This window comes from Pongo abelii, chromosome 19 (assembly GCF_028885655.2).
Source record: "Pongo abelii isolate AG06213 chromosome 19, NHGRI_mPonAbe1-v2.0_pri, whole genome shotgun sequence".
In the NCBI taxonomy this organism is placed as follows: domain Eukaryota; kingdom Metazoa; phylum Chordata; class Mammalia; order Primates; family Hominidae; genus Pongo; species Pongo abelii.
This window is the reverse complement of record NC_072004.2, coordinates 46,646,822-46,668,282: the sequence shown is the minus strand read 5'-3', so window position 1 is coordinate 46,668,282 and position 21,461 is coordinate 46,646,822. Positions and strand designations below refer to the sequence as shown.

At 40.2% G+C, this 21,461-nt stretch overlaps 1 protein-coding gene across 6 annotated transcripts in view; it reads left to right on the top strand.

Annotated features, from left to right (window-relative positions):
* The window catches only part of MYO1D (myosin ID), a 377,108-nt gene that overhangs the window by 227,613 nt on the left and 128,034 nt on the right, over positions 1-21,461 (top strand). For all 6 annotated transcript variants that reach the window (XM_009251492.4, XM_024234170.3, XM_009251493.3 and 3 more), the window contains 1 exon segment: positions 3,734-3,847. In XM_009251492.4, the coding sequence (XP_009249767.3) occupies positions 3,734-3,847 (114 nt within the window).

Genomic DNA, 21,461 nt, shown 5'->3' with positions numbered 1-21,461 from the left:
GAATAGGCAAAAAGTAGAACCATTCCCTTTGAAAACTGGCACAAGACAGGGATGCCTTCTCTCACCACTCCTATTCAACAGTGTTGGAAGTTCTGGCCAGGGCAATCAGGCAGGAGAAAGAAATAAAGGGTATTCAATTAGGAAAAGAGGAAGTCAAATTGTCCCTGTTTGCAGATGACATGATTGTATATCTAGAAAACCCCATTGTCTCAGCCCCAAATCTCCTTAAGCTGATAAGCAACTTCAGCAAAGTCTCAGGATACAAAATCAGTCTTCAAAAATCTCAAGCATTCTTATACACCAATAACAGACAGACAGAGAGCCAAATCATGAGTGAACTCCCATTCACAATTGCTTCAAAGAGAATAAAACACCTAGGAATCCAACTTACAAGGGACATGAAGGACCTCTTCAAGGAGAACAAACCACTGCTCAATGAAATAAAAGAGGACACAAACAAATGGAAGAACATTCCATGCTCATGGATAGGAAGAATCAATATCATGAAAATGGCCATACTGCCCAAGGTAATTTATAGATTGAATGCCATCCCCATCAAGCTACCAATGACTTTCTTCCCAGAATTGGAAAAAACTACTTTAAAGTTCATATGGAACCAAAAAAGAGCCCACATCGCCAAGTCAATCCTAAGCCAAAAGAACAAAGCTGGAGGCATCACACTACCTGACTTCAAACTATACTACAAGGCTACAGTAACCAAAACAGCATGTTACTGGTACCAAAACAGAGATATAGACCAATGGAACAGAACAGAGCCCTCAGAAATAATACCACACATCTGCAACTATCTGATCTTTGACAAACCTGACAAAAATAAGAAATGGGGAAAGGATTCCCTATTTAATAAATGGTGCTGGGAAAACTGGCTAGCCATATGTAGAAAGCTGAAACTGGATCCCTTCCTTACACCTTATACAAAAATTAATTCAAGATGGATTAAAGACTTAAATGTTAGACCTGAAACCATAAAAACCCTAGAAGAAAACCTAGGCATTACCATTCAGGACATAGGCATGGGCAAGGACTTCATAACTAAAACACCAAAAGCAATGGCAACAAAAGCCAAAATTGACAAATGGGATCTAATTAAACTAAAGAGCTTCTGCACAGCAAAATAAACTACCATCAGAGTGAACAGGCAACCTATAGAATGGGAGAAAATTTTTGCAATCTACTCATCTGACAAAGGGCTAATATCCAGAATCTACAAAGAACTCAAACAAATTTACAAGAAAAAAACAACCCCATCAACAAGTGGGAAAAAGATATGAACAGACACTTCTCAAAAGAAGACATTTATGCAGCCAACACACACATGAAAAAATGCTCATCATCACTGGCCATCAGAGAAATGCAAATCAAAACCACAATGAGATGCCATCTCACACCAGTTAGAATGGCGATCATTAAAAAGTCAGGAAACAACAGGTGCTGGAGAGGATGTGGAGAAATAGGAACACTTTTACACTGTTGGTTGGACTGTAAACTAGTTCAACCATTGTGGAAGACAGTGTGGCGATTCCTCAGGGATCTAGAACTAGAAATACCATTTGACCCAGCCATCCCATTACTGGGTATATGCTCAAAGGATTATAAATCATGCTGCTATAAAGACACATGCACACGTATGTTTATTGTGGCACTATTCACAATAGCAAAGACTTGGAACCAACCCAAATGTCCAACAATGATAGACTGGATTAAGAAAATGTGGCACATATACACCATGGAATACTATGCAGCCATAAAAAAGGATGAGTTCATGTCCTTTGTAGGGACATGGATGAAGCTGGAAACCATCATTCTCAGCAAACTATCGCAAGGACAAAAAAGCAAACACCACATGTTCTCACTCATAGGTGGGAATTGAACAATGAGAACACTTGGACACAGGGTGAGGAACATCACGCACCAGGGTGCGGGGAGCGGGGAAGGATAGCATTGGGAGATATACCTAATGTAAATGAAGAGTTAATGGGTGCAGCACACCAACATGGCACATGTATACATATGTAACAAACCTGCACATTGTGCACATGTACCCTAGAACTTAAGGTATAATTTTAAAAATCTATATATAAAAAATAAATCAATAAAATAAATTTTAAAAAGGAAAAAATATATATTCATGGGATATGAATATCCCTAGTGGAGCCTGTGGTTTGCAGTATTTCTGAAACCAACTTGTCCATGGAACCCTTACTTTCACAAAACCTCACATAAGGCTAGAACTGAACAGCTTAGAAAAATGCTGCTATAGAAGCTCTTCACTCACTCTGTTTCAAGTTTTCTGACAAGTGCCAATCCTCTGTTAATAGCAAAAGTTGTTGCTATGTAAAGTTATTTACTAAGGCTAATAATTATTCCACTATATAGATTCTATTTTACTCTTAACAGACACCATTTTTGTCAAGTTGAAGACTGAAAAAAATGTGCTTTGGTTATTAAGGAAATGCTTAGAGAATTGACTGATTTCTAAAACTATGGAGCAAAGGGGAGAAGATTGAATAAAATTCAAACTAAAATTTAAATTTTAGTTTGCTGTATCCTCCCTATAGCAATATATCCTGCTATGTTCCATCCTGCCAATCTTAATTTTCTTGGCTAAATAGCCTACCGAAGCTAACCATGTTTTCAAATTGATCTCTAACTTCTTTGTTTGCATCTTAGAAATAAGAATTTGAAGGAGGGGATGGAGGATATAGATCACAACTATGCCTTCTTTTGTAGTTGAGGAGGGCTTTTTAAGTTTTCTGTTTGTTGGTTTGGTTTGCATTCTTTTTCCTTCTAGTTACTGGAAAACATGATATCATACTGGTTCAAAAATGTTTTGTGCTAGGTACGTTGATTAGTATCCAAGTCTAGCTGGACGTGGTGGCGCATGCTGGTAGTCCCAACAACTTAGGAGGCAGGAGGATCACTTGAGCCCAGGAGTTTGAGGCTGCCCTGAGTCACTGCTTGAGCCACTACACACTATCTTGGGTGACAGAGTGAGACCCTCATCTTTTTAAAATACGTATGTGTTTGTTACCCAAGTCTACGTAGCTAACTACTTACTTATAAAATATCCTGTGGTTAATTCTGCTCTTAGGAAAAGATTTACCTGAACATGTGAATCTTCTCTGACACTCTGTCTAATAAAGTAGCATTCTACACACACACACACACACACACACACACACACACAGTTTCTCCCAATCTCATTATCTAGTTTATTTTCTTTATATCATTATATGAAATTATTTTTACTCATTAGTTTCCTATTTGTCTCATCCCTATATACTAGTCTCAGATTCTTACTATAACGAAGGGCTTCATATTATTTCTTTGTATAATTGGGTTATTTGCCTTTTAGTTATTGAGTGTATTAGTTCTTTACATAGTCCAGATACAAGTCCCTTTTCAGATATATGATTTTCAAAGTTTTTCTCCCATTCTCTGGGTTTGCCTTTTTACTTACTTGATGGTGTCTGGGTTACATGTGTTTAGTCCTTTAATTCTTCTGTGGTTTTCTTGCTTTCCATGTTCAATTGTAAAATTTCAATTGCCAAATTCCACAAATCTGGAAACAGCTACTCCTTTTAAATCTTTCTTGCATCCAGTAGAGTGGCCATACATGGTTCACATCTATTAAAGAATTTGTCTTCACAATCAGCCAACTTGATTTCATTATCGATGAGATACTATGGTTTATTGGTTTGTTCTCTTACAGGTAAATCGATTTAGTAAGGTGGAAGACAGAGCAATTTTTGTCACTGACCGTCACCTATATAAAATGGATCCCACTAAACAGTACAAGGTGATGAAGACTATCCCTCTATACAACGTAAGTCCTCTGTGCTTCTCTCTGGATAAAGATTCTTAACCTGATGCTCATGGACCACTGATGGGTCAATAGACTGAGTTCTAGAATCTTTGGAGCTTTAGGATGCCCATGAATTCCTGAAATTTTATGTGTCATATGTTTTATAGAAATGTACAGTTTTCTAAAAGGATCCAAAGTTTCCAAGAGATAAATGCAGACATTTTTTAAAGTGTAAGGACTACTGATTCTTTGTGATCTTTCTCTGTTTCTTATCCACTGTTTAAATGCACTGGCGTATAGTGCATTTTCTTATTTATTTTCATAAGATTTGTTTTTATATGGAGATGGTAGAAAATCGGTAGGGGATTACTTAAAATATTACTTTTTCTCTTTTAAATGTAAAATTTATGCTGCTTCCAGAATTCTTTTCACCATATATTTTACGCATATTTAGTTGTTGATTGTGTGATCTTTGGTGTAAGTCCACTTTGTTGTTCACTATAACCATAGAGTTTTCTAATTCCGTTATTTTTTATTTGAAATATGAAATTTCTTGGGTATCTCCTTGAATCGCAATATAAGTTTGTTTGTTTGTAATTTGTCCTTCTTAATAGAGTCTGCTTTATAAGTGACTGTTTATTCTGATTCTTTGGAAAGATCCTACCGGAATATTGGATCTTTTCATGTGTCAGGTGATTTTCCTCTGTTAGTTCTTAAAGAAGGAAGACGGTGTTTGTCTAATACTGGGAACTATGAGGAGTATTACTTAGAGATTATTTTAAATCCTTTTGGTTGCTGCAAGAGGGAATAGGAAACATATTGTATTACAGTTTTATTTTGCTAAGTCAGGGGTCCTTTTAGTTATAAGGTACAAGGAAGACAAACTATTCCTGGCTTTGCTGAATGCTTTAGAATGATTTAGACTATGGGGTGGAGATCCGTCTTCACTATGCACCCCTCACCCAACCCCCTCACACACATACCTTTTTTCCTTTCAATAGAAAGGCCAATAGATTGCAACTAAGGCTAAAATGATATGGCACTCTTTTTTATTTTATTTTATTTATTTTTTAGACAGTTTGACTCTGTCCCCCAGGCTGGAGTGCAGTGGCACGATCTCAGCTCACCGCAACCTCTACCTCCTAGGTTCAAGTGATTCTTGTGCCTCTGCCTCCTGAGTAGCTGGGATTACAGGTGCACGCCACCATGCCCAGGTATTTTGTATTTTTAGTAGAGATGGGGTTTCGCCAAGTTGACCAGGGTGGTCTCAAACTCCTGGCCTCAAGTGATCCACCCGCTGTGGTCTCCCAAAGTGCTGGGATTGCAGGCGTGAACCACCACACCCAGCCCTAAAACACTCTTGATTATATATAGTCTTCTTATATATAGACTTATAATCTTCTATTGCAGTTACAGTTTAAGCCTAATAACCCTCCAATCTTGAAGTAGGAGATGAAGGTAGATGAGGCAGAAAATCATATTTTGTCAAAGTCTAAAGAAGTGTGAAACCAAAAAAATTAATTGTGGTATGTGTTTTGTTCCTTTTCCTTGCTTTCTATTAAGGGGAGATTCATCAGGCACATGATATAAATTCAATAAATAGTTAAAGAGCTCTTTCAGCCGAAGTTATTTTCCCTTATTCATGTCGACTGGTTTGTATTTATAGTCACTGTTTCCCTTTATCTTCATCATTATCATTGCTAATTGTTATTAGTAATATCATGACATCATAAAAACTAACAATGTTTAACTACAGTAGTAAAGGTAAAATGTCAATGGGATGGATACACCCTGTTGCAGATGCTGTCAGCACCCTGCCCATACCATCTCGTATTCCCATACCATATTTGTGCATACCAGCCTGATTTCCAGCAGCCAACATCTTTGTCAAAAAGCTGCCCTCAGGCTGCCAAACCCGCTTTGCCCTTACTCACAGAGGGCTGGAAGTGCCCAGGCACTCATTGTATGATAAGTGTGGGGTATAAATACTCCATCTCCATCACTCATTGGCCAAGACAATTCCAGGTTGTCTCACACCATTTCCTAGAGCTTCCCTGCAGGAGTAAACTTGCCCACAGTGGTGGCTGCCTTCTCTCCCCACTTCCTTGCCAGTGTCCCTGAACCTCCCAAATCAACTCTGTTTACTCATCAGCCTTTGTCTCAGGGTCTGCTTCTGGGTGGAACTAACTTCAGAAGGGCAGCCATCTTTTCAGAGGGAGCAAGTTCGACGTGATGGGGAACTTCCAACTAGACCTATCATTGTTTTTAAGTCTGAAGCAAATATGTCAGAATATTAAGTATGGATGATAGGGACATGAGTGTTACATTATTATTTATACTTTTCTGTATGATTGAAATATTTTGAAATTAAAAACAAAGTTTAAGATAAAGAACCTTTTTAAGACATGATGATGCTAATAATAGTGTTGGAGAAGCTGGGAGGGGATGAAGGAAAGTGATTTCAATTTTAACTATATTGAGTTTGAGGTTTTCGTGAAACTTACAAGTATACTTTACATAGATAGTTGGAAGTCTGATCGTATAGAGTGGGAAAGAATTCATCACTTAAAATTTAAGAGTGGACCCATGTATAGTTGGAGGCTGAAATTATGAGTCAAGAGAGAGAAAGGGGGTGGATTGTTCAAAAACATCCACAGTTAAATGGTGGGAAAAAGAGAATCACTGAAGGAAATGGAATAAAAAGGAAATTTCTTTATTGACCTTCATTTTCTCATCTCTCTTTTAATGGACTAAATGAGCTCTAATTTCCCTTCAGTTCTATACTTTTTAAATTATTCTACGAAAGAAAAAAACTATGGGAACATCATGTTTCAAAATCAAATTGGAAAGTTTTCAGAAATAAGAGTAGTCAATAAAAACATACAGGGCATAGCTAAGGGCATCCACACTTCTCTCATTCTCCATCTTTCATTTCTCCTACTATAGAGGCTCCTTTCCTGTTTTAGTTAGTCCTTTCTTGCTCCAAGGACAGACTGTAAGCGCATTCTGTCTTAAGTAATGTTTCCTTTTTTTTTCCCCGAAGACGGAGTCTTGCTCTGTCACCCAGACTGGAGTGCAGTGGCGCCATCTCGGCTCACTGCAACCTCCACCTCCCGGGTTCAAGCAATTCTCCTGCCTCAGCCTCCCAAGTAGCTGAGATTACAGGCGCCTGCCACCATGCCCAGCTAATTTTTTTTGTATTTTTATTAGAGATGGGGTTTCACCAGGCTGGTCTTGAACTCTTCACCTCATGATCTGCCCGCCTTGGCCTCTCAAAGCGCTGGGATTACAGGCATGAGCCACCACGCCCGGCCCCATTGTTGATTTTAGTAAAGGTACACAGGGTTGTAAGGGAATCAAATCTCATGGAAACCCAGGAAATACTACCATTCAGGTTTAAGGCAGCTTTAAGGGACCATGCTATAGTTTAGCCTCCTCCACAACCTGAGTTTTGCATAGCCTATGTTTCTGCCATTCTTTCTCTTTTTCTCTTTGTCTGTCTTCTTACTCACAGTTACTTCTTTCTTGCTAGACAGCGTGGGTCAGCTTTAGGCTAAGGTCTGAGTCAGCCAACTCAGCAAACCGTTAGAGTTTCATCTTACAGTAACATATTGAACACAGTGTCTCAGATGAGGCCTCGCCATAGCAACCAATGCTGGGTGATCCAGATCGGTACTTTTGTTAATGTCGAATGCTTGCAAATCTATGCATAGTCTTTTCTTACTTTTTTCTGGTATGGCATGGATAATTCCTACTATTCATTTTGGGGTATAACTGATCTCCTCCCTCCACTATTTATGACTGTCATCCTTAGGCCCAAGCCACATTTGGACCTTGGTCACAGATCACACTGAATATTGGGGCGGGTCATTGGGTTTTCCCAGCAGAAAGGAGCAGCAGAAGAGAAGTGCTTCAGATAGGCCAGGTTGGCCAGGCATCCTAGGTCCTTGGATTCTTCCCAGCTACTCCCACTCCAATTGCCAGCATCCCAGTCTTTGTCAAACAGGACCTAAAATTGTGCTCATGAATCTCCAGGATGGGTGAAAACTCAGCTGATGTTGCAATTTGGTAGTTTGTCTAATCATTCCTGAACTTAGTCTTCATGTGTGCTTTCAGCAGAAAGTGGTTCCTCTGTTTTTTTAACTGCCTCCAGCCACGCACTATGGGACCAATATTTGTTGTTTTCCTAATGCACTATAAAAAATACCCATCCAATCCCACTATCCTTACATCTCCTAATGCATTGAACTTCTATAAATCAGCAACTAACTTTAATGGGCACACCAGCCATATCCCATGGGTCACCAGTGATAGGTTAAGTAACATCTTCCTCCCTACAGACCACGAACTGCTGGCTTTCCACACTGGGTGGAGCAATCCTCCTTTGCCCCTGCTTGTTGAGATGCTGCAGCCAGTTGCACACCCCCTCTTGAGAGTTGCTTTTTGCAGCATCCTGGTGCTCATTTCTTCCTGCTAGGTTTTGAGTTGTAATGCACAGAGACTTAAGGGACCTCAAGTAGACAGGAGGTGGGAGATTTTAAATTGCATCTGGGTCAGAGAGAATGGCAGTCTAGAAATTACCTTCTTTGGGATTTTAGGCAGTTACACATCAAATCATCTGATCACACCCTCAATAACTAAACCATTCAATTCAGATAATTACTAAGTGTTCATTATATGCCAGCCACATACGTATTAGGAACATAGAGGTGTCAAAACAGGCAAAATCTCTGCAAGTCTTGGAATTTACATTCCAATGGGGAAAAGTATATGTGTGTATATGTATATACATACGCACATGATATAGTCCATAGAAGGTGATAAGGGAAAAAATAAAATCAGGGAAGAAGATAGAACGTGTAAGGAGTGTTGTAAGTTTAAATAGGGTGACCAGGCCTCACTGAGAAGTCGACATTTAAGCAAAGACTTGAAGGAGTTAAGGAATGAACCATATGTGTACTTGGTGGAAAGTATTTTAGACAGAAGAAACAGCAAAGACACAGAGACATGAGCAGGGAGGAAGGAGCCTTCTGGGATGGGGGTGGGGGCTGGAAATGTGTAATAGCTTGATCTGGTGAGGGTTTCACAGATGTATACATTTGTAAGAACTCATCAAGCTGTTTACTTGAGATTTGTGCACTCTAGGGCATGCATGTTATACCCTAATAAAAATGGGAGGAGAAAGAGAAGAAAAGAAGAAAGCAAGCTATCTATGAAGGGGGTAAGAGGAGGATGTAAGTAAAGAGGAAAGTGAAGCAAATTAGGTAAATGATTACTCAAGCCTGGGGGAGATTTCAGCATACTTAAAGAGAGGGGTGTGTGAAACACTAGAGTGAAGAGCTCTTCATTGTACCTATAGGTATATACCCCTTTGTGTTCCTAATATTGATTATATGTACTTTTTCTCATTTCTTCCAAGATCAGTTTTGCTGTAGCTCTGTCTCTCTTACTGATTTTGTTATCTTTTCATTTACCTCTGCTCTTTATTTTTCCTTCTTCATTCTTTAGGTTGTTCTTTTTCTAGCCTTTTTAGTTGGGGGCTTAACTGTTTTGTTTTTAAATTTAGTCTTAAAAATTCATTGAATTTGTAAATTTGTATTTAAGAATGGCTTGAGCTGAACTTCACATGTGTGATACTACCTTTGTTGTTCAGTTTTAATTATTTTGTGATTTCCATTGTGAGTTCCTCTTTAAGCCATGAGTAGTTTGGTAGTATGTTTTAAATTACTACGTAGATAGTAATTTGTGGTACGTGTGCTTTTGTGTTCTGTGCAGGGGAGATCATTTTTCCCCATTGCTCTTCAGTGCCATATTTGTCATAAACCGAGTGTCCATACACCTCTTCCGGATTCTCTGCTCTGTTCTATTGGTCTGTTAGATATCCTTGTGCCAGTTACTGTTTTGATTACTGTTGGACAAAGGTATTATGAACCCAAAAATTACAATAAATTCCCAGATACCCTCCTTTCAGTCTTACCTCCTCCCAACATAACACTGTCATTTTTCACAACCATATAAAGGGAAAAAGAGCGGGGGATGATGGTAAAAGGAATTCTGTCAGAAAGGACAGCTTCCTATTTGCCTATATATATATATGTGTGTGTGTGTGTGTGTGTGTGTGTGTGTGTGTATAGTATTTAAGTTAAGTTTGCATGTTTTCTTTCTCACAAAGTCAAATGCCTTTGGGAATCAGATGGGTACATACATGAATGCAGCATATACCTCATGACGCGGCAGCCGCCACTCCGCTCCAGAAGGTTTGGGCCATGCCAGAATCCACTGGGCCAAAGCTTTGGATTTGCCTAGAAAAATCAGAAATTTTTCTGATTTTTTCTGCATTTTATGTGAAATCTCCTAATTGTTAAGTATTATGAACTAACTTTAAAATGCCTTGCAAACCAAATAAAAAAACATGTCTATAGGCCATATTCTGCCCTAGGTTTCCAGTCTGCTACTCTTATTAAAAGAGGTCTTGTTATTTGTTATTTGAAGTGAGCTATAACCAGACTCCTTGGCCTCCTCCATGCCAAACTTTAAAAACTCAAAATCTATGTTATGTGTTATTCTAGACTTTATGGAGCAGAGATAGACACTAACCATTTCTCACTCACTTATAAGGAGCTATAATTGGGTGCAAGCTTTAGGAGAATATATTTTCTACTTTAGTTAGCAAGGAAGGAAGGGAATAAAGGAAATCTCTGATAAGCAAATCTTTCCTAATTTGAGAGCATTCTGTTCCCTCAGAGTTCACTGCTAATTCTATCCCTCTGAATTTTTATTATGAAAAATTTCAAACTAACAGAGAATTTGAAAGAATAGTACAGGGAACACCCATGTTCCCCATCCCTATATTCACTAAGGGCTTATTTTTTGCCATATGTGTTTTATTTCTCTGTCTTGTGACACTTCACCCTTGAAATACACGTGTGCCTCTCCGAAGAATAAGGACATTCTCCTTCATAACCACAATACCATTTTCATATCTAAAATATTAATATTTCCATAAAATCATCTAATATTCAGTACATATTTAAATTTCCCCAGTTGTTCAGACTACCTTTTTTTTTTTTAAGAGACAGGTTCTCGCTCTGTTGCCCAGGCTGGAGTGCAGTTGCGCGATCATAACTCACTGCAGCCTTAAACTCCTGGGATCAAGCAATCCTGTCTCCTCAGCCTTCCAAGTAGCTAGGACTGCAGATGCACGCCACTACTCTTGGCTAAACTTTGAAAATTTTTTTTGTAGAGACAGGGTCTCACGTTGCCCAAGCTGGTCTGGAACTCCCTGGCCTCAGCCAATCCTCCTGCCTCAGCCTCAAATCCCAAAGTGCTGGAATTACAGGCATGAGCCACACCACACCTGGCCAAAGACTGCCTTTTAAACCTGTTTTTTTAATAACAGAATTCTGTGTAGGTTCACATTTACATATCCAGAAGTAAAATTATTCCATCATATGGCACTTGGTAGTTACATCTCTGGTCTTAGTCCACACTGCACCTCCACTCACATATACCCCTACCCTGTTTCTTTCCCATCATATTGACTTTTTAAAATAGCTTTCTTGAGGTATAATTCACTGTTACAGACTGAATTGTGTTCCCCCAAAATTTATACATCAGAGTCCGAACCCCCAGTACCTCAGAATGTGACTGTATTTGGAGATAGGGTCTTTAAAGTAGTAATTAAGTTAAAGTGGGATCATAAGAGTGGGCCCTAATCCAGTATGACTGGTGTCCACATGAGAGGAGATTAGAACACAGGTACAGAGGGAAGGCCATGTGAAGACAGAGAGAAGACAGCCATCTACAAGGCAAGGAGAGAAGCCGTCAGAAGAACAACTCTACTGGCCGGGCGCGGTGGCTCATGCCTGTAATCCCAGCACTTTGGGAGGCTGAGGCGGGCAGATCACAATGTCAGGAGACTGAGACCATCCTAGCTAACAAGGTGAAACCCCATCTCTACTAAAAATACAAACAAATTAGCCAGGTGTGGTGGCAGGTGCCTATAGTCCCAGCTAATCGGGAGGCTGAGGCAGGAGGATGGTGTGAACCCAGGAGGCGGAGCTTGCAGTGAGCCGAGATCACACCACCGCACTCCAGCCTGGGCAACAGAGCGAGACTCCATCTCAAAAAAAAAAAAAAAGGAAGAACAACTCTACTAACATCTTAATTTTAAACTTCCAGCCTCCAGAACTTCAAGGAAATAAATTTTTGTTGTTTAAGCCACCTAGTCTGTGATACTTTATCATGGCAGCCCTAGCAAACTAATATATTTATATACCATAAAATTTTCCCATTGTAAGGTATAATTATTTTTAGTAATTTATGCAGTTGTACAATCATCACATAATTCTGTGTTAGAATATTACTAGGCTGGACGTCTGTAATCCCAGCACTTTGGGAGGCCAAGATGGGAAGATTGCTTGAGCCCAGGAGTTTGAGACCAGCCTGGGCAAAATAGTGAGACACTGTCTCTACAAAAGAAAGAAAGAAACATATCTGAGTACTAGATGTGCTTGTTGCTACTGGGGATTCGTTTCTTTTAGGTCCTCTCAGCTGGCACAGGACAGAAATATATGTGTATAATCTGTGTATGTACACATCTTTATAAATATTTTTGTATGTGACCACCTTTATATGAAGTTAAACATGAGTTTATACTAGTGTCTCTCACTCTAGTCCATGACCACATGAGTCATTGTAGCCTTCCCCCATTGCTTATCTTTAAATTCCCTGTCCGAAAGTGAGAAACCTGGCTTGCACCATCCACTGTCCATTTACCTAATTGTTCATTTTCAGTATCCGTGCATAGCAGTATCAGCATTGTTAACCTGTACTCCTGTGAGGCACGACTTTATCAAATAGAGTACAGTGCTACATGCACTTCCTTTTCCCTTTAATCTTACACACTCCACTCATTACCAAAGTTACCTAGGTCAGCACCTTTTCCTTCCGCCCTCCTCAGTGAGATTGTTTCATACCTTTTTTTTTTTTTTCTTGAGATGAAATCTCGCTCTGTCACCCAGGCTGGAGTGTAGTGGCGCAATTTTGGCTCACTGCAGCCTCCGCCTCCCGGGTTCAAGCAATTCTCTGCCTCAGCCTCCCGAGTAGCTGGAATTACCGGTGCCCGCCACCATGCCCGGCTAATTTTTTTGTATTTTTAGTAGAGACGAGGTTTCACCATCTTGGCCAGGTTGGTCTTAAACTCCTGACCTCATGATCCACCCGCCTTGGCCTCCCAAAGTGCTGGGATTACAGGCGTGAGTCACCGTGCCTGGCCCTACCTTTTATTATAGGTGGATTCTCTTGTCACATTTTGCATTCCTTCCTGAAACCCCCCAACCTCCTAATTTTTTTTAAGTTGCCCACATTAAGGTTCACTCTTGATGCTGTTCAGTTCTGTCGGTTTTGGCAAATGTATAGTGTCATGTATCCACCATTACAGTATCACACAGAACAGTTTCACTGCTGTAAAGATCCTGTGTATGTAACCTGTTCATTCCTTTCCCTCTTTCCCCTGAACCTACAGGAACCACTAATCATTTTACTGTCTCTACAGTTGTGCCTTTTCTAGAATGTCATATAATTAGAATCATACAGAAGTAGCCTTTTCAGATTGGCTTCTTTCACTTAGCAGTAGGCCTTTAAGATTCCACCATGTCTTTCCATGGCTTGTTGGCACATTTTTTTTTTTTTTTAGTCAAGAAATAGTTCATTATATGGAGGTGCCATAATTTGTTTCTCCATTCATCTGTTGATTGCTTCCACTTTTTGGCAACTATGAATAAAGCTACTATAAACATTTGCAAGCAGGTTTTTTGTATGGACACAAGTTTTTAAATCTATTGAGTAAATGGGAGTGCTATTGCTCAATCCTGTGATAAGACTAAATTTAGCTTTGTAAGAACTGCCAATATTTTCCAAAATGGCTGTATCATTTTCCATTTCCACCAGGAATGAATGAGTTTCTGTTACTTCCCATCCTCACCAGTATTTGATACTGTCTTTTTTTTTTTTTTTTTTTGGCCATTCTAATGGGTATGTAGTTATATCATGTACTTTTCTATTATCCTAAAATATATAACTCAGTACAGACTGGATTATCAGTTAATCTTTATGAGAACCATCTCTCCACTCTTTGTCATTAGTTGGTTTGTTTTCAGGAGACAAACCTTGATCTTCATGTAAGCCTAAGCAAACATAATTAAAAGCTGAATTTGGCACTTTTTTCCCCTCTTCCATTAGCAAGAATTATTCAATTTACCATTTAATGATGATTTTAGTCACTCACACAGGAAAGATAAAAGCAGGAAATCGTGACAGGTTTTTGAGACTCTTTTCAGCAAACACTGTTCTCACAAATGGCATGGTCATATAATTGTAAACAACATGAAACATTAAGTTACGGGTGACCCCTTTCTATGTATAAATATTGCACACTAAGGTTAGGGTTTCAGCCAACTGGAATCTGCATTATTGTCAAATTGGCGTCATCCCCTTTGAGTCACTAGGCTATATTTGTATGTAGTATTAAATTAAAGCATTAGTTGTAAAATTGTTAAGAAAGGTTAAAATTTTTACAGGGACAGTAGAGTCAATTTGAATGTTTTGTGAGCTGGGGAACTTGTGGTTGCTGAGGCTTGATATGGAAAACAGAAGCAAGAAATAGCCTACTTAATTAGCAATGTTGTGTCCAAAACTTTGATCACAATCTCTTTGAAAATCATACTAGAGATCACTGTAAATTGGTGGGAAAGATTGGTCCCCGTGGCTGAAGCATGTTGCTTGAATAAATGCACTTCTGCCACTAGAGTTCATGTGAGCATTAGTCCTCCCAAACCAGCATCCATGGAGCAGGTTGCCAAGACTGAGTTTAATTTGCGTAAACAAAAAATCTGTTCGCCAGTTTTGAGTGAGATCACATTAACCGTAACATATAACCTTACCTCAGCTAGAATTCTTCTTACCCTTCTTTTGTTGTTGAGTCGTGTTAGTTTTGCCTGATGTGTTTGGTCTGAAGAATGTTTGAATCTGCCCATTAATGTTGTTTTGATATAGTCCCTTTTTATCAGTATGGGCTTGATGGCTAAGGAAGCAGCCAATTAATTGCACAAATACCTCCTTTAGTTCTGTGGAGAATACAAAGCAAGCAGGGGAGAGAAAAGAGACAATTATCTGAACCAATGTGACTGTTTTGTAAAGGTAAATGGACTGTAATTATGCCAGACTTCATACTTTATTGCTCTATTTGACGTGACTTGCTAGAAAGATATCATTTCGTTTGGAAGATGGATTGTCCTTGTATGTGTACAGGGTGAACCCTGCTGAAATCCATCCGCCCGCCGGTCTGTGCCCCATCACCATTTCTAAAGCACCCTACCCTCATGGCAGTGTCCCAAAGGAAGGGGTTTCCATGGTAACCTCAATGGATACAGTCAGCTGACGTCTGGCACCGCCTGTGCTGGTGTGCACTAGCCTACTCACTCCCTTGGCCCTCCCTCAATCCTTTAAACTATATTTATTAGTTCTTTTTAATGGAAAGTATATAATCCCTTAATGTCAGACCCTGAGTGGCACTCAGCTTTATTAATTTATTTAGGTAATAAATTTACCTTCCTAATTAATTCTCAGTAGTCCTGGGAGCTGTATTATTTTGAACATCTTGCACAATGTTTATAGTTCTGCATGTTATAACAAAGAGAGTCACTTAGCAAAATTAGATATTTGGAAACCTCTCTTCTTAGAAAAAAAACAATGTCTATATTATAGAGAAATTTAGAAAAACACAGATGAATTTTTTTTCTTATTCTGATGGCTTTGGCAATGAAACATTCTTTTCCCGCCTCTTATAATTTCTTTTTAGCACTCAATGACTTTATTATTGGATTTGAGTGAGCCACATGGTTTTAAAATACTTCTAAGAAATGTGACGACTAAGCCACATTCTCTCTCTTTTTTTGTTAATAAGAGAGAAAGAAGTCAGAATTTCAGAGCTCCCCTATTGATGGTTTTCCTGACATGTGTTCAGAAGCAAACGCCTTTTGTTATACTGGTTAGAGACAGCTGCTTATGCCAAACGCTACTGAGCAAACTGCTTTTTTTTTTTTTATGTGTTTTTCCTTACATGTGCAAAAATCTGACCAATAAGCAAACCAATTTATAATACCAAAAGTCACTGCTTTTGGGCACAAAGTAGAGTCCATTTTCATCAGTACTATAGTTGGAAATTCAATTTCATATGTAAAAGATGTCTCAAAGCAACCTCTGAAAGCACCAACCACTAGGGCCAATTTATGACTCCTTTAAAAAGCTATGTTGTTAAAGAAACACAATGCCTTTTAAGAACTAAAGTGTAAGCAAATTAGTACAGTACCACCTTAATTTATCCAGAGGTCAGATTGCTAGAGGCAAGATGGCTTTAAAACAAAGCCATACACGGAGATGTATATATTTTTTACATCTCTACATTTGCAGAAATAGATGTCACTAAGCTGCGGCAATAATAGGCTTCCTTTAGACAGCTGTCTTTATCAGAGCTCTCTTTCATTCAGTAAACATTTTGGAGCACCTCCCATGTGCTGTGCATTTGGCAGGCACTGGTGGTGCGAGCATACATCACGTAGCCTCTGCCTACAAGCCTTGTGGACCCGTGGGAGAGGCAGGGAAGCCACCAGCCCATCGGCACAGTGCCTAGGTTGCTCACTGTGGCAGCCCCGTAGGTGCACAGCACAGTAATACCTTGCTCTGAAGAGAAAACTGGTGCTCAGAAAGGTAAAGCAATCTGCCCAGGTCACAAAGCTCACCAAGAATAGAGCTGGGCTTCATCATTTGTGTGTGTGACCTAGCCCCTAATCCCGAGTGTGTTTGACCTAGGCCAGTTCCAACAGCCACCTGCTACCTGCCTCTCCCTTTGACAGATAACACATGAAACTAAAATCCTGTTTGCAGCCCAGAGCAGTGGCTCACACCTATAATCCCAACACTTTGGGAAGCTGAAGCAGGCAGATCACCTGAACTCAGGAGTTCGAGACCAGCCTGGGCAACATAGTGAAACCCCATCTCTACAAAAAATACAAAAATTAGCCAGTAGTCCCAGCTACTCAGGAAGCTGAGGAAGGACAATTGCTTGAGCCCAGGAGGCAGAGGTTGCAGTGAGCCAAGATCGCACCATTGCACTCCAACCTGGGCAATAGAGCGAGACCCTATTTAAAAAAAAAAAATCCTGTTTTAAGAGGAAAGAAATAACAGAACTAACATTCATCGCATGTGTCATGCCAGGTGTTTCTTAAATGATTTAACCAGACTATATCTCAATCATTGTAAGAATCCTGGGCAGGAAGTCTCATTTTATAGATGAAATAAATTCTCAGAGAAGTTGACCACTAGCGCAGTGTTTCAGTGCAGGTTCTTCTAATCTCAAAGCCAGAGGTAGCCACAAAATTAGGTATCTTTCTACCTAACTTAATTGCCAAAGTTGCTCTCTTTCTCTCATTTTCTTTATTTATATATTTAAATCTTTCTTACATTAATAATAGCTTTCTAAAATAGTTCGTCTTAACCTTTTGAGGGTTAGTGACTTGTAGGCCTGCAGGAAACTGAATAATCAAGATGAGAGTGTTTGTATTGGCCCTGGTCTGCATATCAAGAGCTCCGAAGGTATGGTCCATTAGGATACAAAAAAGGGCTAGGCACGGTGGCTGACGCCTGTAATCCCAACATTTTGGGAGGCCGAGGCAGGCAGATCACTTGAGTCCAGGAGTTCAAGACCAGCCTGGCCAACATGGCGAAACCTCATCTCTACTAAAAATACAAAAATTAGCTGGACGTAGTGGCAGGTGCCTGTAATCCCAGCTACTCGGGAGGCTGAGGCAAGAGAATCGCTTGAACCCAGGAGGCGGAGGTTGCAGTAAGCCAAGATGGCACCATTGCATTCCAGCCTGGGCAACATGAGCAAGACTCTCTCTCAAAGAAGAAAAAAAAAAAAGAAAGATACAAAAAAGGAGAACAAGAAAAAGAAAATGTCTTCATTTCTTTTGGGGGGAAAAAACAGCACCTTTAAAGAGAGCTGCCACGTTATACTTTTATTTGTACAGTTTGTTTCTCTCAATTGCAATCCTACCTCCTCAAAGAAGAAAAGGTCCTACAGTCTCAAGAAGGCCAGAAAAAATATAGTGGTTTTACTGTTAACCTGCTATTTAGAAGATCTGATTTTTATTTTATTTAGTTTTCACTTTTAAAGCCAAATAAAAAATGTTAGTATGTTAGTAGTCGTAACTCAGGGGTTCTCAACTTCAGCTGCACATTAGAATGACCTGGAGAGTTCTTAAAATTACTGATACCCAGGTCATACTCCAGATCAATGAAATCAAATCTCTGCTGGTAGACCTAGGCATCAGCATGTAGTAAAGCTCCCCAGGCCGGCTGGGCACAATGGTTAACACCTATAATCCCAGCACTTTGGGAAGCCAAAGTGAGAGGACCGCTTGAGCCTAGGAGTTCAATACCATCCTGGGCAACATAGCAAGACCCTGTCTCTACAAAAAAAAAAACTTAAAGGAAAAATAAAATAAAGCTTCCTAGGTGACTGCACTATGCAGCCAGAGATGAGAACCACTTATCTAACTATTCTGTTCCCCAAATTTTTTCACTTTTGTTGTTTTGGGTACTTCTTGGAAACATCTGTTAAAAGTTGGACTTGCTCCCAAATTCAATTCTGCCATTAGAGTTTTTTATCACTTGTGCATATGTGTGTGAGAGAGAGACAGAGAGACACAGAGTGCTAAAGTCTGAATGTGTTCCCCCAAAATTCGTATGTCAAAATCCTAACCCCTAAAGTGATGGAACTCGGAGATGGGACCTTTGGGAGGCTTCTACCCTCATAATGGGATTATCGACCTTATACAAGAGGCCCCAGAGAGACCCTCGCCCTTTTGCCATGTGAGGACACTACGAGAAGCTGGCAGTCTGCAACCTGGACAAGGGCCACCAGCACCCTCATCTCGGACTTCTAGCTTCCAGAACAGTGAGGAGTAAATCTCTGTTGTTTATAAGCCACCAGTTTATGGTATTTTGTCATAGCCACCTAAATGGACTAAGACAGAGTTGGAGAGAGTGTGTGTTTTCTAGAAAGCCTCATGATCCCGCATCTGTATCAAAAATTAAATTTTCTTTAAGTCACTGACCATGGTTTAATGTTTGAGGACAGTCTCATCAAAAGATTTTCCTTAAACAAGAGTAGTATAAGATAAAGAAATCACCTTATATTTGATGATTTTCATTCCTTATAGTGGACATCTGCGTGTATTGTCTCACTTAGCAACAACCCCCCATCCCCGCCACTACCACACACACACCACTGGGAGGTGACCTATACTGGTCCTAGACTATAGCCATTAAATAAATGAGTTTGTTTCTTTGTTATTGGCTAAGGTCCAGAACAAACTTTCTTTACACAGAATTGTTATGATGAAGTTCTGCACTACAGGGGGAATCTGATTTTTTTAATATAATAAACATTAGAAGGATTTCATTTTATTGGAACCATATCTAAGCATAGACCTCTTTACAGTGTGCCATGGTTAGAGGTATATCTAGTGGGAACAAGTAAAGTTGACAGGCTCAGGGTCCTCTCTCCTGAGTTTGCTGAACTACTACTTTGGCTCCTTTTGAGGGAGCAGCCATTCTGCTTCTTGGGAGCCACCTCTGATGTCTGCCCTTACCATCCCCTCTAATAGCCTTTCACAAAGCTTGTTGAGTTGTAAAAATATCTTATATTGCATTTAAAGATCATTACACCATAAATGGTAAAGGACAAAAGAAAAATCGTACCCCAGTGGGGTCTGGCAACACAGGTGTTAGGATATTTGGAAGCAGATGGGTGGTTGTTGAATTCATGCCCCATTTTAACAGTAGCACCCATCTCAGTTGAATGTTGAGGCCCAAAATGAGGTGTATGAAATAATGCGTGGAAAGTCCTCAACATCGTTCTTATCACATAGTCAAATGTTCCATAATTAGAAACTGCTCTTTGCCCCCTTGCAAACTGGCAGTCCCGTGCCTGTAGAAATCAGAGTCGGATGAAGTCAGCTTTCAGTGCCCTCACTGTCTAATCTTTGCTCTCGGTTTTCATTCCCCTGGAGTGTTCTCCCAGATAACTGAATGGCTTCCTCACTTCATTCAGGCCTCTGCCCAAATATAACTTTAAAAGGCTTGTTCAGAATGATACCCTCAACTCCATCTTATCCCTCTGTATGCCTTTACACACTTTATTCTTCTTCACAGGCCACATCACCACCTATCACATTATTACAGTTCTTTTCAGTCTGGCTCCCCCACACCCCCATTAGAACATAGACTCCATGGGAGAAGGGTCGGGGACTCTCTTGTTCCCAGAACACTGCCTGCCATACAGTAGGTATTCAGTAAATGAGTGTTGATGGTTGAGCTAGAGAGGTCAAGACTGGTGACAGGAAAAGCAGTTAAGATGCTGCTTAAGAAATTACAAGGACCTGAACTCAAGCAAGGACCATAAAGAGGGGGAGATGGGTTCAAGACCTGTTTATGTGCGAGAACAACAGGCTTTGGTGCTGGTGACTCACCAAGATGGGAAATACAGGAAAAGAAGCAGGGATGTGGTAGCAGAGTGTGAGAAAGATCAGTCTCAAATGGGCTTCATTTGAGGCAAGGCCCAATACACAGTCAAAGAGCAACCTAGGATGGAGACTGTCTTAGTATGGGGTGCTGTAACAAGAAACCACAGACCGAGTGGCTTAAACAACAGGAATTTATTTCCCAGTCTGGAGGCTGGAAGTCCAAGATCAGGGTGCCAGCATGTTTGAGCTCTGGTGAGGGCTTTCCTTTCAGTTCACAGAGGACTGGCTGCCTTCACATTGTATCCTCACTTGGGAAAGAGAGGAGGAAGCAGGTTCTGGCCTGTCTTTTCTTATAGAGACACTAATCCCAGCATGAGGGCTCCACCCTCATGACCTAATTACCTCCCATAGGCCCCACCTCCAAATACCATCACACTGGGGATTAGGGTTTCAACATGTGGGAGGTCACAGACATTCTCAGTCCTTAGCAGAGACATGGATTTGGAAGCCGTGGACAAGAGCTTGGGGAGGGGGATGAGGAGAGAAAGGAGAAAGTACCTGCAAGGTAACCAGTAAGAATAAAGCTTTTAAGGCTGTGATTAAGGGTTGGCTTTGATAAGGAACACATGGGAACCATCAGTCTTCTAAGCAAGGAGAACCTTTTTAATCCATCCATAGCTTTTCTGTCTTCCACACATTGAATAAATTCTATCATCTACCACCTACCTGGTAGGTAGGAGGGAAATAAGGACGAGAAGATGCAGCTTCTGCTTGTCGTTTAGTGGGAGAGGCAAATGCAAACAAAAATAATCACAGTGCAGCTTGTTAAATGCAAAAGCAAAGGTGAGCATGAAGTTCCATGAGAGGGTGCAGAAGATGGCAGAAATGGCTTTTCAGGACAAGGAAACGTTTGAGGAGGCTCATACGTACAGGTTGAGCATCCCTAATCCAAAATCCAAAACGCTCCAAATTCCAAAACTTTTTGAGCACCAATATGACGCCACAAGTGGAAAATTCCACATCTGACCGCATGTGACAGGTTGCAG